Source organism: Perna viridis, chromosome 1 (assembly GCF_037379345.1).
Source record: "Perna viridis isolate PV_CMFRI_1.1 ecotype Kerala chromosome 1, ASM3737934v1, whole genome shotgun sequence".
Taxonomy (NCBI): domain Eukaryota; kingdom Metazoa; phylum Mollusca; class Bivalvia; order Mytilida; family Mytilidae; genus Perna; species Perna viridis.
The window spans coordinates 32,991,972-33,006,440 of NC_142445.1; the positions used below are offsets into that span (position 1 = coordinate 32,991,972).

The window sequence follows — 14,469 nt, forward strand, 5'->3', positions numbered from 1 at the left end:
TAAGTGTTATTTAGTACATATACCCAGAGTCAATATACAACATCAGTTAATCAACACAAATTTTTGTATATTGAAAGGAAGTTAGTGTTTGTTTTTTTTTTTCTTCATTTTTTAAAGTCTTAATTCTAAATTCATATATAACTTGTTTGTATCAAAAATGAACTCATTAAAGAAAGCTCATTGTGAGGAAACAAACCAATTTTTGTCTAATTTTTTTAGTGTCTTCTATTTTGTGATGTACTTTTTGTGATGCCAGTAGAAAATGATATTTACTTGACTTGAAGCTATAACTGTTATAAATATTCCAGGATCTCAGGAGAGAAGTCTCTTTGGGGTTTCTTCCAGTTGTTATCACTATACTCAGAATGGGAGGTATATCGAATCACCATATTTGAACATTTCATGGGAAAGTATTCACAACTTGTGGAATTGGTAAAGGGCAATGATGCTATTTCTTACTTAATGATTCATAACAAGAGTTTAAGCTATAGGTAAGATTTTAATGTATAGAAAATTATGCAAGGGATAATTGGTCATAATGTAGAAATATGTCATTAACACTAACAAGAATATGTATTTATCATCAGGAGAATTGCAACCCACAACATACACACAAATACTTCATTCATATGATGAAATTACACAATCAGTGAGACAATATTTATTTGCACAGATTCAGGCAAAGTATCAACATCCTGCAGTTAATTTCAATAAAAGCTACTGAAGACTGAGTACAGTACTTGTATAAACTAAATGTAGGGTTTATGAACTGTAATAATGATCATTGAATATTTAAGGAGTCACACACAAAAATTAAATTCATTTTTTTTCTTTTTCATGATTATGGCAATGTACATATTTGAAACTAGAAAAATTGTGAGCAATGCTCACCATTTTTTGTGGTCCACAAAAGACCTGTAATTAATTGACTTTAATAATTCAATGCCCTCTATCTGTCAAAGTCCTCTTGGGGATCAGCTGAATTTAAAGGCTGACATTATTCGGGTTAGTAATTGGAGATTTGCAACTAACTGAAGTCTCATATCACATTTTAGCTCACCTGGCCGTTAGATAGAACATAGGGGTCAGACTAGTTTTTCTGACATGGATAAAACTGTTCAGCATGAGATCTATCTGTGGTCAAATTTTCATTTTCTTCTGTTAAGCCATGTATTGATACTTATGGTAAGTCCTACCAAAGTCACCTTGCATCAAAATTATGAGTAAACATCTTGTTAAACTTATTGCCATTGAAAGACAAAAGTTAAACAGGTGAGTGATTTAGGGTCCTGGGAGCCTCTTGTTCTTTCTACTAAAACAAACAAAAAGGGGAGTATTGGATTAACTGTTCAAGAAGAAGTTTTATCAATAAAGAAGTCTTTTAGGTAGTGCTAGCTTTCAGGGTTCTACGTATGTTAACCAAAGGCACCTTCATCTCACTACACCTCCTTGATCTCATAGTGCCCGGATGTCTGGAAAAGAGAATAAGATTGTTGGATTTTGAGAGTTATGGCTATATGTGTGTGGAGAATAGGGCTGGAAGAGCCCTTGGAAGTTTTTCTATGGTTCCCTTCACTGCCTTTAGTAAAAATTTATAAATATATTCACAATCCAAATATAGAGCTGTATCAAGTTTTAGTAATGTGCCAATACTTTCCCCAACTGTTTAGGGTTTGACCTCTGCAGTGGTATCAAACTAGCCCTGTGCCCTGTTAAGAATTATACAAGTTAATACGATGTGGGGGGGAATATGCTATGAACCAATGAAACATTGTCAAAAAAGTAATGATGCTTTCAAAACTTATTACGACAATAATGTTTTTATTTGCAAAATCTAAGGTGAATAACAATATTGTAGTCTCAAGTTTTGCCCAAAAGTGTTTTTTTTTTTTTAATTATCTTGGTAACTAAACTATGTTGAATTTGATAATTTAAAGAAATGTATGCAACCGGATTTTTACTGGGAATTTTTTCAATAAGATTTTTAATTACTTTCAACTCATATTATATGATATGTGGTTGAAAGAAAAGACCGATTGTAAAAATTTTGTATTTTCTCTTGAAGCCCAGTTTTTTGTGTTACCTGGATATTTGATGTAGACCATGCCTGCAAAGCTAAACCAAGACTTACACTATCAGCTAAAGTTCCAGACTACAGTAAGTATGAATGTTGGAATTGATAATTAATTGTCAAACAAAATTTGTATTCCAATTTGAGTAAATTACATGTGAAATGTTCTAAGCTGTACATTTTTACGCTGGCCCATTTCTAGCTCACCAGGCCCAAGGGCCATGTGGGCTTTTGCCATCTGTCAAATAACATGGTCACTGTTGTTATTTTTAGACTACAGGGGCCAAGTCACTAATTACTACATACATCTTAAAAACTAAAAGTGATATTTGAAAATGAATATGACCTTCCTTCTTCACTTAGATGGAAATAAGTGTATGATAAGTCATTCAAAAGTTTCAATTGGGTCAAAGTTGTCAGACAACCCTTTATTAGAATTATTGCCCTTGAAAGGTGAAAAATGGTGATTTTTGCAGTTTTCAGCCAATATTTTGAAAATTATAATAGATAGGAAAAAACTTTCAGTTGAGGAAATGATCCTTATGATTAGGTCACCAAAGTCTTCATTGTTTGAACTTGTTGTTACACTTATTGCCCTTGAAAGGCGCAAAATGACGTTTTTGCTGAATTCAGCCGATATCTTGAAAACTAAAATAAATAATTTCAGTCGAAAAAATGATCCTCATGTTGAGGCCTACAAAATTCTCATGGGTCAAAGTCGTCTGATGACTCCTTGTAAGAGCTCTTTTCCTTTGAACGGTGAAAAATGACATTTTGCAGATTTTAGCCTTTTTTGTTTGAAACTATGATAGATAGAAAAAAAACTGTTCAGTGATGAAATGATCCTTATGATAAGGCCTACAAAAGTGTTTTTGGATCAAAGTTGTTGGGCAACTACTTGTTAGAGCTGTTGCCCTTGAAAGGCTGAAAAAGACAATATTTTGCCAATTTCTTGGAAACTATGAGAGATAAAAAAAAAAAAAAAAAAGAACTTTGATTTGGTGAAATAATCCTTATGATAAGCCCTTTAAGGCAATATTTTGCCCTGGAGTGGACAACAGTTCAAAGAAAGTATTTTTAACAGTGCCACAAATTACACTATAGGGCCTTATAAGAAGAATGAAGAAAGTGGGAAGGTAGTACTTAGTAGTATTTATCTCCTACAGTGGTGCTCCTCAATTATAGGAGCTTATACACAACAAGTAACTCGTGTAAACTGTCTGAGGTAAAGGTCAGACAGCTGAAATATAAGATTCACACTTTTCTTTTGTAGAAGGGTTCAGTTTAGTAGTCCCAAGCTTTGTGGCATCTCATTTTGTCTTAAGTTTCATCTTAAATGAAGTTATGTAGGGAAAAAATAAACATATGGTTGTACTTTCAGTATGATGTGCATGTAGATAATAGGGTGTAATTATAATAACATGACAAATATCAAGTCTTTATATGGTAAATGTCTTATTTCAATTTTTGTTAGTGCATTGACCACTTTCATGCCTAGTCTTGAATCACAATCCCATTGGACCCAGTTTAAGCCTGTGTCAAGCTTGACTGTTCAAGTGTTGTATTCATATTTGCCCATACTGTTTTTGGTATGATATCTGCAAACAAGTCAAGCTGCACCATGTGAAGCACTTTATTTGCTTTGTCTCTGAATATAAAATTTTAAAATTTGACATATGGGTTATTATTAGTCTCTACAGAGATGAATTATGTGTTATTATGCCTTGTTTAGCATCAAAATGTAAGTCGATTAGATCATTGGATCTGAATTGATGAGTTAAATATGTGTTTGTTATAAAAGGTCTTTTTCATTTCAATGGGAAGACCTTCTTGTATTTCTTTTGATTATTATTATTCTTTTTTTTTCCGCCGCCCAATTTGCCCGCTTCTGATTGAATCATACATCACGACAAGATTTTGACCATCTTTTGCAGACTGAGATAAGACTTTAGAATTCACCCTGTGAGACATGATCATTTGTCAGTCCAGAGTTGTCTGCCCCATAGCGGAAAAACTAATTTTGTAAAATTTATTAAACCATTTTAGATACACACAAACAGAAAGCTACATATTGTTTGGAAACAGAGGGCAGTACTATTTGTCAATGTTTTGGAAAGATTTAAGGTTGTACAGACTTGGGACCTTCACTGTTGGTCTTAGATGATATGTTGTGTGTTTTAAACTGTCAAGGTCAAAGGTCACTTTGAAAGTTGACCTTGGCCTTGTTAGAGGACAAACTTGAAAATGGTAACAGATAGAAGAAAATAGTGAACATGAAAAATATGCATCTTGATTAGATCTTCATTCATTATGTAATGTCCAAACAGTTATGATGAAGCGTTTTGACATTAAAGCCCCAAACGGGTATTTTTAGTGACTTTTTGCAGTTTTAGCAAATATGTCACAAACCGTTACAGATATAAGTGTACTGTAAATGACAAATATGTTCAGAATAACAAGCTCTACAAGAAGAGTATAGATGTTTATTCAACATTTTCAAAATTGTAAGAGTTATAGCCAAAAAACTGATTTTTTAATGCTATTTGATACGATCAGTCAACTTTTTTTTATTTGTTTTACAGAAAGTACCTACAAACCATATATATTCTTGATCAGGAAATGTTCAATAAAAATACAAAGGTCAAATGTCAAGGTCATTTGTTTAAATGGTCAAAAACTGTGTTGGGAAATGGTTTTCTGCCATTATTGCAAATATGGTTCAAGATAGAAAACTAGAACTACTTCCAGGTCTCACTAACCACTTCTAACGTTTCCATTACTTTACATGTTAAAAAAGTAATTTTCAAAGTCTCACTGTGAATTCCCAGGACAAATTACATCTTAAAGCTGCATGCCGTTGCCAAGCTTGGAAAATAAGGCTTCCAAAATCATTATGCTTATGGTACGATGATAGTAGAAATTCTTCACAAAATTTACTTGAATAAATAATACTGAAAATCCACATTTTTACCTGTTCTGCTAACTGACAGCATGGAGGCATATTACTCACACATGTAAACAATATTCATACACTTTTGTAGTTAATTACATATATGATTTTAAAGTACACATTCTCAGCTTCATTTTGACTACTTTTAATCATAATACACACAAATAATGCACTTACAATGCATATGTCTAGGTTCAGTGTGTTTTTGGTACTACATAGGGGGTGGCCATTTGACCCAGAAGTGGTTAGTAAGACCTTAAAAACATTTTATGAGTTCTAATGTTTTTCTTTTTTTTACATTTTATGAAAGCTTGTGGTATTGTGAGTCTAATAAGACAAAAACTATCAAAATCAGACATAGGAGTACAAAGAAATGGTCATTTTTATATCATGCCCCTCAGTGATATTTTCCCTAAATTACTAAAAAATTACAATTTTAACTAACTTGTCACACCAAAGTGATACCTATGATAATTCAAGAAGTTGTAATAGCAAATATCATTTATCATTATGAAAAAAGAACAGATTTCAACAATTTATATCATATTTTGTTACTGTGTGATTCTAAGTCTGTGCTGTGTGACTATTTGAGTACTTTGAATATCTCAAGCAGTGACGTTGTGTATTTCATGGATGAAGTCAAGTTATGAGTCACTGTTACTGATAAAAATCTTGTTGCTATGTTGTTTTTTAAAATACCTTGCACAATGCACCTCTTAAAATATAGCCAGATTACCAATATCACTATACTGATTTTATGGGAAAATGGAAATAATGACCAGGAAAGGCAATTTTCCTCAAATTATACATTTCTCTGAAATATGCCATAATTTAATTTATGGTCTCACTAACCACTTCTAACGTTTCCATTACTTTACATGTTAAAAAAGTAATTTTCAAAGTCTCACTGTGAATTCCCAGGACAAATTACATCTTAAAGCTGCATGCCGTTGCCAAGCTTGGAAAATAAGGCTTCCAAAATCATTATGCTTATGGTACGATGATAGTAGAAATTCTTCACAAAATTTACTTGAATAAATAATACTGAAAATCCACATTTTTACCTGTTCTGCTAACTGACAGCATGGAGGCATATTACTCACACATGTAAACAATATTCATACACTTTTGTAGTTAATTACATATATGATTTTAAAGTACACATTCTCAGCTTCATTTTGACTACTTTTAATCATAATACACACAAATAATGCACTTACAATGCATATGTCTAGGTTCAGTGTGTTTTTGGTACTACATAGGGGGTGGCCATTTGACCCAGAAGTGGTTAGTAAGACCTTAAAAACATTTTATGAGTTCTAATGTTTTTCTTTTTTTTACATTTTATGAAAGCTTGTGGTATTGTGAGTCTAATAAGACAAAAACTATCAAAATCAGACATAGGAGTACAAAGAAATGGTCATTTTTATATCATGCCCCTCAGTGATATTTCCCCTAAATTACTAAAAAATTACAATTTTAACTAACTTGTCACACCAAAGTGATACCTATGATAATTCAAGAAGTTGTAATAGCAAATATCATTTATCATTATGAAAAAAGAACAGATTTCAACAATTTATATCATAACTATTTTGTTACTGTGTGATTCTAAGTCTGTGCTGTGTGACTATTTGAGTACTTTGAATATCCCAAGCAGTGACGTTGTGTATTTCATGGATGAAGTCAAGTTATGAGTCACTGTTACTGATAAAAATCTTGTTGCTATGTTGTTTTTTAAAATACCTTGCACAATGCACCTCTTAAAATATAGCCAGATTACCAATATCACTATACTGATTTTATAGGGAAAATGGAAATAATGACCAGGAAAGGCAATTTTCCTCAAATTATACATTTCTCTGAAATATGCCATAATTTAATTTATGGTCTCACTAACCACTTCTAACGTTTCCATTACTTTACATGTTAAAAAAGTAATTTTCAAAGTCTCACTGTGAATTCCCAGGACAAATTACATCTTAAAGCTGCATGCCGTTGCCAAGCTTGGAAAATAAGGCTTCCAAAATCATTATGCTTATGGTACGATGATAGTAGAAATTCTTCACAAAATTTACTTGAATAAATAATACTGAAAATCCTCATTTTTACCTGTTCTGCTAACTGACAGCATGGAGGCATATTACTCACACATGTAAACAATATTCATATACTTTTGTAGTTAATTACATATATGATTTTAAAGTACACATTCTCAGCTTCATTTTGACTACTTTTAATCATAATACACACAAATAATGCACTTACAATGCATATGTCTAGGTTCAGTGTGTTTTTGGTACTACATAGGGGGGTGGCCATTTGACCCAAAAGTGGTTAGTGAGACCCCAATCAATTAAGAAGCATAGTTTCACATCTAATGATATGCCACAGTATATACTTTGCAAACTGAGATAAGACTTTGTGAAATTCACCCTGTGAGACATGATCAATTATTGGTCGTTATCTGCCCCGTAGTGGAAAAACTGTTTTGGAAAGATTTTAGGTTTCCCTGGTTACTTGATTTCGCAACCTAAAATGAAATGATTCAGTTGGTTACTTAACTTTACAACCATCAGTCATACTGTTATACTGAAATTCTTCATTTTTCCAACATTGTTGCGTCATCTGACATAATGGGAAAAATTACTCATTATTCAAACACATTTCTAATTAATTACAAATATGATTTAAAAGGACATGTCCTGTGATTTATTTTGACTACTTTCAATCATCACACACACAGATTATCCATTTTCAATGCATAGATCTATTTTCAAAGTGTTTTTTAGTAATACATAGAGGGATGGCCAATTGACCTGAAAGTGATAATTCAGATCTTTTCTGTGGATACTTTATAATTACTTCCCTTTGATTTCTTCTGTGTTAATGAAAACCATCATTTGGTGTTGTTATCAATGACAGCTTTGATGAAAATAACAGTGAAAAATATTTCATTTCTAATTTTACTACTATTTTACTGTTTCTTATTTGTTAAATAACTATTTTGTATATTTAATAATTGTCAGAAACCTTACTATTTAGAGCATATGCATAAAATAAGTTGTCTTGTCTCATTGGCAACTTTAGGTATCATCGTTTTATGTATATCAGGACATACTCTCCTTAATAAAAAATTAATGGCATGTGGTCGTCAAATGGATGGGAAAGACCTTACATTAGGGTGTGTAAGTCTGGTCGTGTGACCTTGTGCTTTCATGAGAATGGGTCGTACTCTACCATTCAAAAGCATGGGGACTTGTCATTAAGAGAGCGTTGAGTTCAGTGTTGAGGGCAAAACATCTTGTTGTGTAAAAAAAATACCGAAAAAATGACAAATATCTATTTCTACATGATAAAGGTATCAAGAAAAAACATAAAATAGAAGATTTTGCATTGTTGTACAGCGTTTCGAGTACCCGGAATTAAACAATAAAATGCAGATCGGTCTTCGGTTTTCAATACGTTCTACGTCGTAAATCCGATAAAGAAAATGAAACTAGAACAAGACTTGCATACCCTATTGTTTTTGAACAATTGACCTTTTAATTATTTTTTTACTTATAAAAGTCTGGCAAAATACTTTACTACACAAGTAAACAGTTATCATTGGTTTAAAATTTTAAAAAAAATTAAAAAGAAAAAAACGTCATTTTCAATGTCTTTTTCAGTTTCAAAAGAAGACAAGGTTGACAGAATACTAGATTCTGGAGCAAGATTTAAAGACATGGTGGAAGAATTGGGAATAGAACATGCTATTGACAATTTAGTCAGAACTTTGTTACTTTCCTGATCATATTTATACCCAATGCTGAAATGTTTCGCCCCGGTTATAAATTTCCATGCAAAGTATGGGGAATCAATCTCCAGGGAGTAAAAATTATAAAAGTCTAGTGTCTGTGTAAAAATACACACAATATACCAATTCATTTGCCTATGATGAATGCAAGTTTTATGTAAAGAATGGCATGGCAGTTTAGTAAAGAGTCATTTTTTTTTTGTTTTATTTTATTCCATCAGACACAACGCTTTTGAAATGGATATTTTTCATGTCAGACATTCACTTACAATTTCAAAGTTTGTCAGTCTTTGTCATTTTCTATGGGATAAATCGATACTTTTCAAGATCACTGCTGCAACATTTTTTTTATTTGTTTGTTTTTTCAGTGGATATTTTTCTGTCTTTTTTTCTTTATTATTACTGTCCGTTTATATTTTTGTTTAAGTATTGAGTATAATGTTTTTTTGGGAAGTAAGTTAGCAAATATATCCTTGATTTATCCACCACTTTATATAAATAAGGAGGGAAAAAGTTATAATTATTTATCATTCTACTGTCAACAATAAAAAAAAACAATTGTCAAATCTATCACAATATGTCATAGCAAGTTTATAATGTCCATATTCATTATAGCACTACATTTCATTGACTTATTTTCTAATTTCAGCAAACAAAACTGGTACATTAATCATTAAGTGTAACACAATATAACGATTTATTATCAGTACATAATTTAGTCACTGGAATGTCTAACACTGCCTTATATATGCTTTTGAATCGTTAGGCTTTGACATGGCTCAGGAAAACACAAGCTTTGGAATTCTTTTTATTTTGATTAACTGAACTCAGCTTCCAAGCTAAGGACTTGACTTAAAAATGATAGCATTTACTAATCATGTCTTAATTACATATAATTGTTGTGATAACAAATTCAATACTACATTTAATTTACTTACCAATAATTGATACCTTGTAAATAAAATGTTCTAATCAATCTCCCATTCAATTAATTAACAACTAATTACATTATATTTACAATTGTGGCATAAAACCAGTTATATTGTTTTTATAACATGTTGATTGAAGCCAGCTAGTGTATTGTTAAACAATATCCTGAATTGTTATTTCAGATTGTCAAGCCAATTAAAATAATAACAATTTATAATAAAACCAATTAATTAACTTGCTATTACGATGTCAAAATAACCAAAGAAAGTGGATGATAATTAAAAGCATTAAAATTGAAGTATATATTTTTTTTTAAATGATATGATATTTTATAAGTAATTTTATAAATAATGTGATATTTTATTAATGAAAACGGTAAAATATAATCGAGGCGAAACGAGCCGGGGCGAACGGGTAATCGGGGCGAAACGACTCGCTACCAAATGTTTTGTATGGTATTACATGTACTGGTAGTAAGGACATAATATTTAGTTATGCATGTCACCAAGAAATGTTAGCTTTCATCTTTGTTTTCTGAAGTACGCTACTATTGTCATCATAACTCCTCTCAAACTACAGAACAGAATTTTATGACACTTGGTATGTAGTAAGGACACAATATGTTGCTGTGCATATAAGCAGACAATTTTAATTCCCTGAATTTTATGGGAGTTAGCTCTACTGAAACATCTTATAAGAGCAACTCCTCCCATCATACAGTCAGTGGCTGCCAAATTGTCTTTATCAAAACTAATATTCATCAATTAATGACAATCTCCAACATTTAACCTGCATCTACATCAAAATGGGGCACTGGGTATGTGAGAACTCTCACTAATTAAGTTTATGTAGACATAGAATATATGCAAAATCTTATATAGAGAAATTTGACGACATTTTTAGCTTGTTGAACTCTGCCAATTCAGCCACATATCTTGTGAATGATACAAGCTTAGTGATTACTGTAACTCAAAAAGTATTGAACCAATATTTTTTCTAACTTTAGACAATTTTACAAAACATATCAAAGGCGCTTCTCTTGTTGTGGAAAATCTGACAAATAATTACAGTAGATTTATAATAGAAAATGAGTTTTGACCTCTTGAATTTACGGGGACCCCCTAATTCAGCCATATATGCTATAATAACTACATACTAAAATTGTTAATTTGTAAGCATCAGTGTAGGTATTTGCATACATTAAAGTTGTGCTGACTTAGATCTTTTTTACTCGGAAGTCACGTGAGTGGCTTCGAGTATTGTAAGTATAAGAATGATAAAAAGGCTTCCGGCAGATAACTTCACGGACGGAAATGCTGTCTTCAAATAAATGCGTGATTCTCTTTCAAACTTTAAATGTTTCACCGATATCCCAAATGAATGATATTTCAAACATTTTAAGTGTTAATTTTCAGCTAAATGATGTTGGAACTGGTAAATCGAGACGCCAAACTATTTTTTGCCGATTGGCCGCGTAGTAATTTCAAAGAAACTTGAAACTTTTTATTTCTCAAAAACCCCAACTGGGGTATGTGAATACAAACATGTAAACAATACAACATTTTTACAATTAAATGGCATACTGTATGAAACATACATATAATTTGAAATATCAAATATTAAAGTGGAAGTAATACAAATCAATGGTAAATGGAAGGCAAATTGTAATTGTAGTGAATTACAAAATAATATTTCAGTTTACTACAGACAATATAATTTTACAAAATTTTGCAACATTCATTTTAGTAAAATAATCATCTGAATTAAATAAATCATGAAATTTCACAGTATTTGGTTTGGTAATAAAATTATCTGGTAATAATCTTTTTCTTTGATCATCAAAAAATTTGCATTCAAACATGTAGTGGAATTCGTCACCAATATTATTCATTTTACAAATATCACATATACGATCATCTCTATCTACCCCCCAGAAACGCCCTTGTTCAACAGGCAGTCTGATTTAAACATCTAACTACAAAATGCCTTTCTCAAGTCAAAAGGAAGATCAACTAAGTAGCTTTCAAAGTTATGACTACATTTGAATACTCTATAATTAAGGCACTTAGCAATATTAAGAACTTTCTCATGCCATGACTGTTTATACTGATCACATAACCTTCGTTTGACCATACATGACAATGCTAAATTTTGTGGTACATTTTGTGACAACCAAAATTCTGAATAGCCACAAGTATTTAGTACATTTTTAATACAAGTTAACCATTTTGAATGGTAAAATTGCTTAATATGCATATTGTACAGAAGTTTATACAAAATAGCACTAATTTTGTCTTGCTTATTACATATAATTCTTTTCCAAAATGCTATCATTCTACTTTTGAAAAAAATATCAATGGGAAATCTACCCAATTCACCATAAATAATACAGTTTGGTATACTCTTTTTAAGACCGAGTATTTGTTTGTAAAATTGTACACAAAAAGACTCAAATACATCATTATTGTTAAAACCTCATACTTCACAACCAAAAAGTAATATTATTGGAACTACCATAGTATCAAAAATTTCGAGTTGTAAATCTAATGGCAAATTAAGTTTTCTACTCTTCTTTAAAATACTGAACAGAGCTTTTCTACCTTGCATAACTAACTTTGTTTTATTTTTACAAAAAGATCCATTTGACATAAATACAGTACCTAAATAAGTAAAATCATCTACAATATTAATTACTTCACCATTAAATGTAAATACAGGGTCATTATGAAAATTTACATTTCTCTTGCGAAAAATAACAATCTTTGTTTTGGAAGCATTTACTTCTAATTTCCAGGTTTTACAATATAAATACATTGCATTTAGTGCAACTTGTAATTCATTTAAGATAGTTATAAGCTATCCTGATTCTCGGGACTACTGATATTGCGATCGGGAACTAGTCCAATTAAAAGCCAATACAATTTAATTGGAGTTATCTCTCTTTGGGTGGTGTTGGATTTTAACTATGCCCCGTGGATGGTATTGTAATCAAAATCATTTTATCAAGAAGCGTCACATTCAACATCATCAGCTTCCTTTTTTCAAGCTTAAGGTCTCAAGAACATAAAAAAATGCAATAATCTTGTTTTCACGATATTTGTGTACTTTGTTTTGTTTTGCTGCAGGTTGCAAGGGAAATATGGGTTCAACACTAAAACAGTCTCAAACCTTGGTCCATGTCATGACCGGCACTCTAGCACATTGCCTAAAAAATGAACATCGGGAACCTATCTTGCAGGTTGCACGCCAAGCGATTTCCGAGTTTCAGCACCTTCGGTGCTTTGATTTTATCAGTAAAGGATGCAATGCTTTTGTTTCCTTTGTATTAGGATTACTGGTATATGGCAACCTCTTAAGTAGCAGTTGAACTAAAATGAAAAAAATATAGCATAGTAAAGAAGAACAGAACTAAATATAGTGCAAAACAAGTACTATCTTAAAAGAGTAAAATTTTGTTCTTTTTACTTATAATTTTCTACATTTCATCCAGGATATAACACATGGCACACACTTATTATTTTCGAATCAGTTTTTAGCTCACCTTGTCGGAGTGAGCTATTGCCATAACTTGGCATCCATCGTCTTTGTCAGTTGGCAACTTTTCAAAAATCTTCTCTGAAACCATTGAGCGGAATTATATAAAATTTTGCACAGATGTTCCTTAGGATATCTTTAACAATAGTTGTGTTTAGATTTTCGATCCGTCAAAAACATTGCCACCGTTACTAGAAATAGAACATAGGGGTCAGACAGTTGTTTTTCGCATATATATATCCAAAACCGTTAGGTTTAGCCAAATTCTGACATAGTGAAAAGTGTTCAACATGATGAGATCTATCTGGTCAAATTTCCATTTTGATCTGTCAAGCCATGTTGGAAATATTGCTCTTTTTCAACTTATTTTTGCCATTTTTAATGTTATTTCTTTCAAAAATCTTCTCCTCAGACACTACTTGACCAATTGGAAACATTCTTGCTATGGATATTCCTTAGGGTTTCTTGCACAAAAGTGCAAATAGGGGTCAGACAGTAGTTTTTCGCTTATATCTCCAAAACTGTTAGGTTTAGCCAAATTCTGACTTAGGGTAAAAGTCAAATTAATGTCCAAATAACATAGAAATTCTTGTTTCTGACCCTAATTCTTCAGTGATCACAGCCTTCCATTTGTGGTATGGCCACATATGGTATAATTTTCAAAAAGATCCATACACTTCTATTCAAGTTATTGTCTGGAAACAAAATTGTCTAATATAATTCTAGCGGAAATCAAAAGAATGTAATCCAGGTCAACAGCATGATACCGTTATAAGGCTGCAATATTTCAGCTTTCATATCTCGAATGAATATGATTGGTGGTTTTGATTATCCTTACGGATCTCGCACGACCGTCCCTTACGGGGATTCTGTTATTAGTTGGAGGTAGCGGAGCCCAGCCTTTGGGATACCTGTCCGAAGAACTCAAGAGTATGCCCTACTAGCGGCTGGGCTGCTATGTTGCCATTCTGGCCTACTTCCAGACCCCATATGGGTCCGAGAGCGTTTCACCACTTTTACTATTTGGGAGTTACTATTATTATACTTCAGTACTTATTTTACTATATAAAACTAGAGTAATACTTTAAAAATGTCGTCTAGATAACTATTTCCCCTCCCGGTAAATTTCACAATAAAATTTCCCGGACTTTTTTAGTCTCATTCATTTCAATGGATTAAATCGAA

The 14,469-nt window shown here is 31.8% G+C and overlaps 1 protein-coding gene across 3 annotated transcripts in view; it reads left to right on the forward strand.

The window, feature by feature from the left end:
• The window catches only part of LOC148628432 (centromere protein P-like), a 61,035-nt gene extending 50,066 nt beyond the window's left edge, over positions 1-10,969 (forward strand). For all 3 annotated transcript variants that reach the window (XM_088587512.1, XM_088587497.1, XM_088587504.1), the window contains 3 exons: positions 309-491; positions 2,066-2,157; positions 8,693-10,969. In XM_088587512.1, coding sequence (XP_088443638.1) covers positions 309-491; positions 2,066-2,157; positions 8,693-8,814 — 397 coding nt within the window. In that variant the 3' untranslated portion in view covers positions 8,815-10,969. The remainder of the gene's footprint in view (positions 1-308; positions 492-2,065; positions 2,158-8,692) is intronic.
• The last annotated feature ends 3,500 nt before the right edge of the window (positions 10,970-14,469 follow it).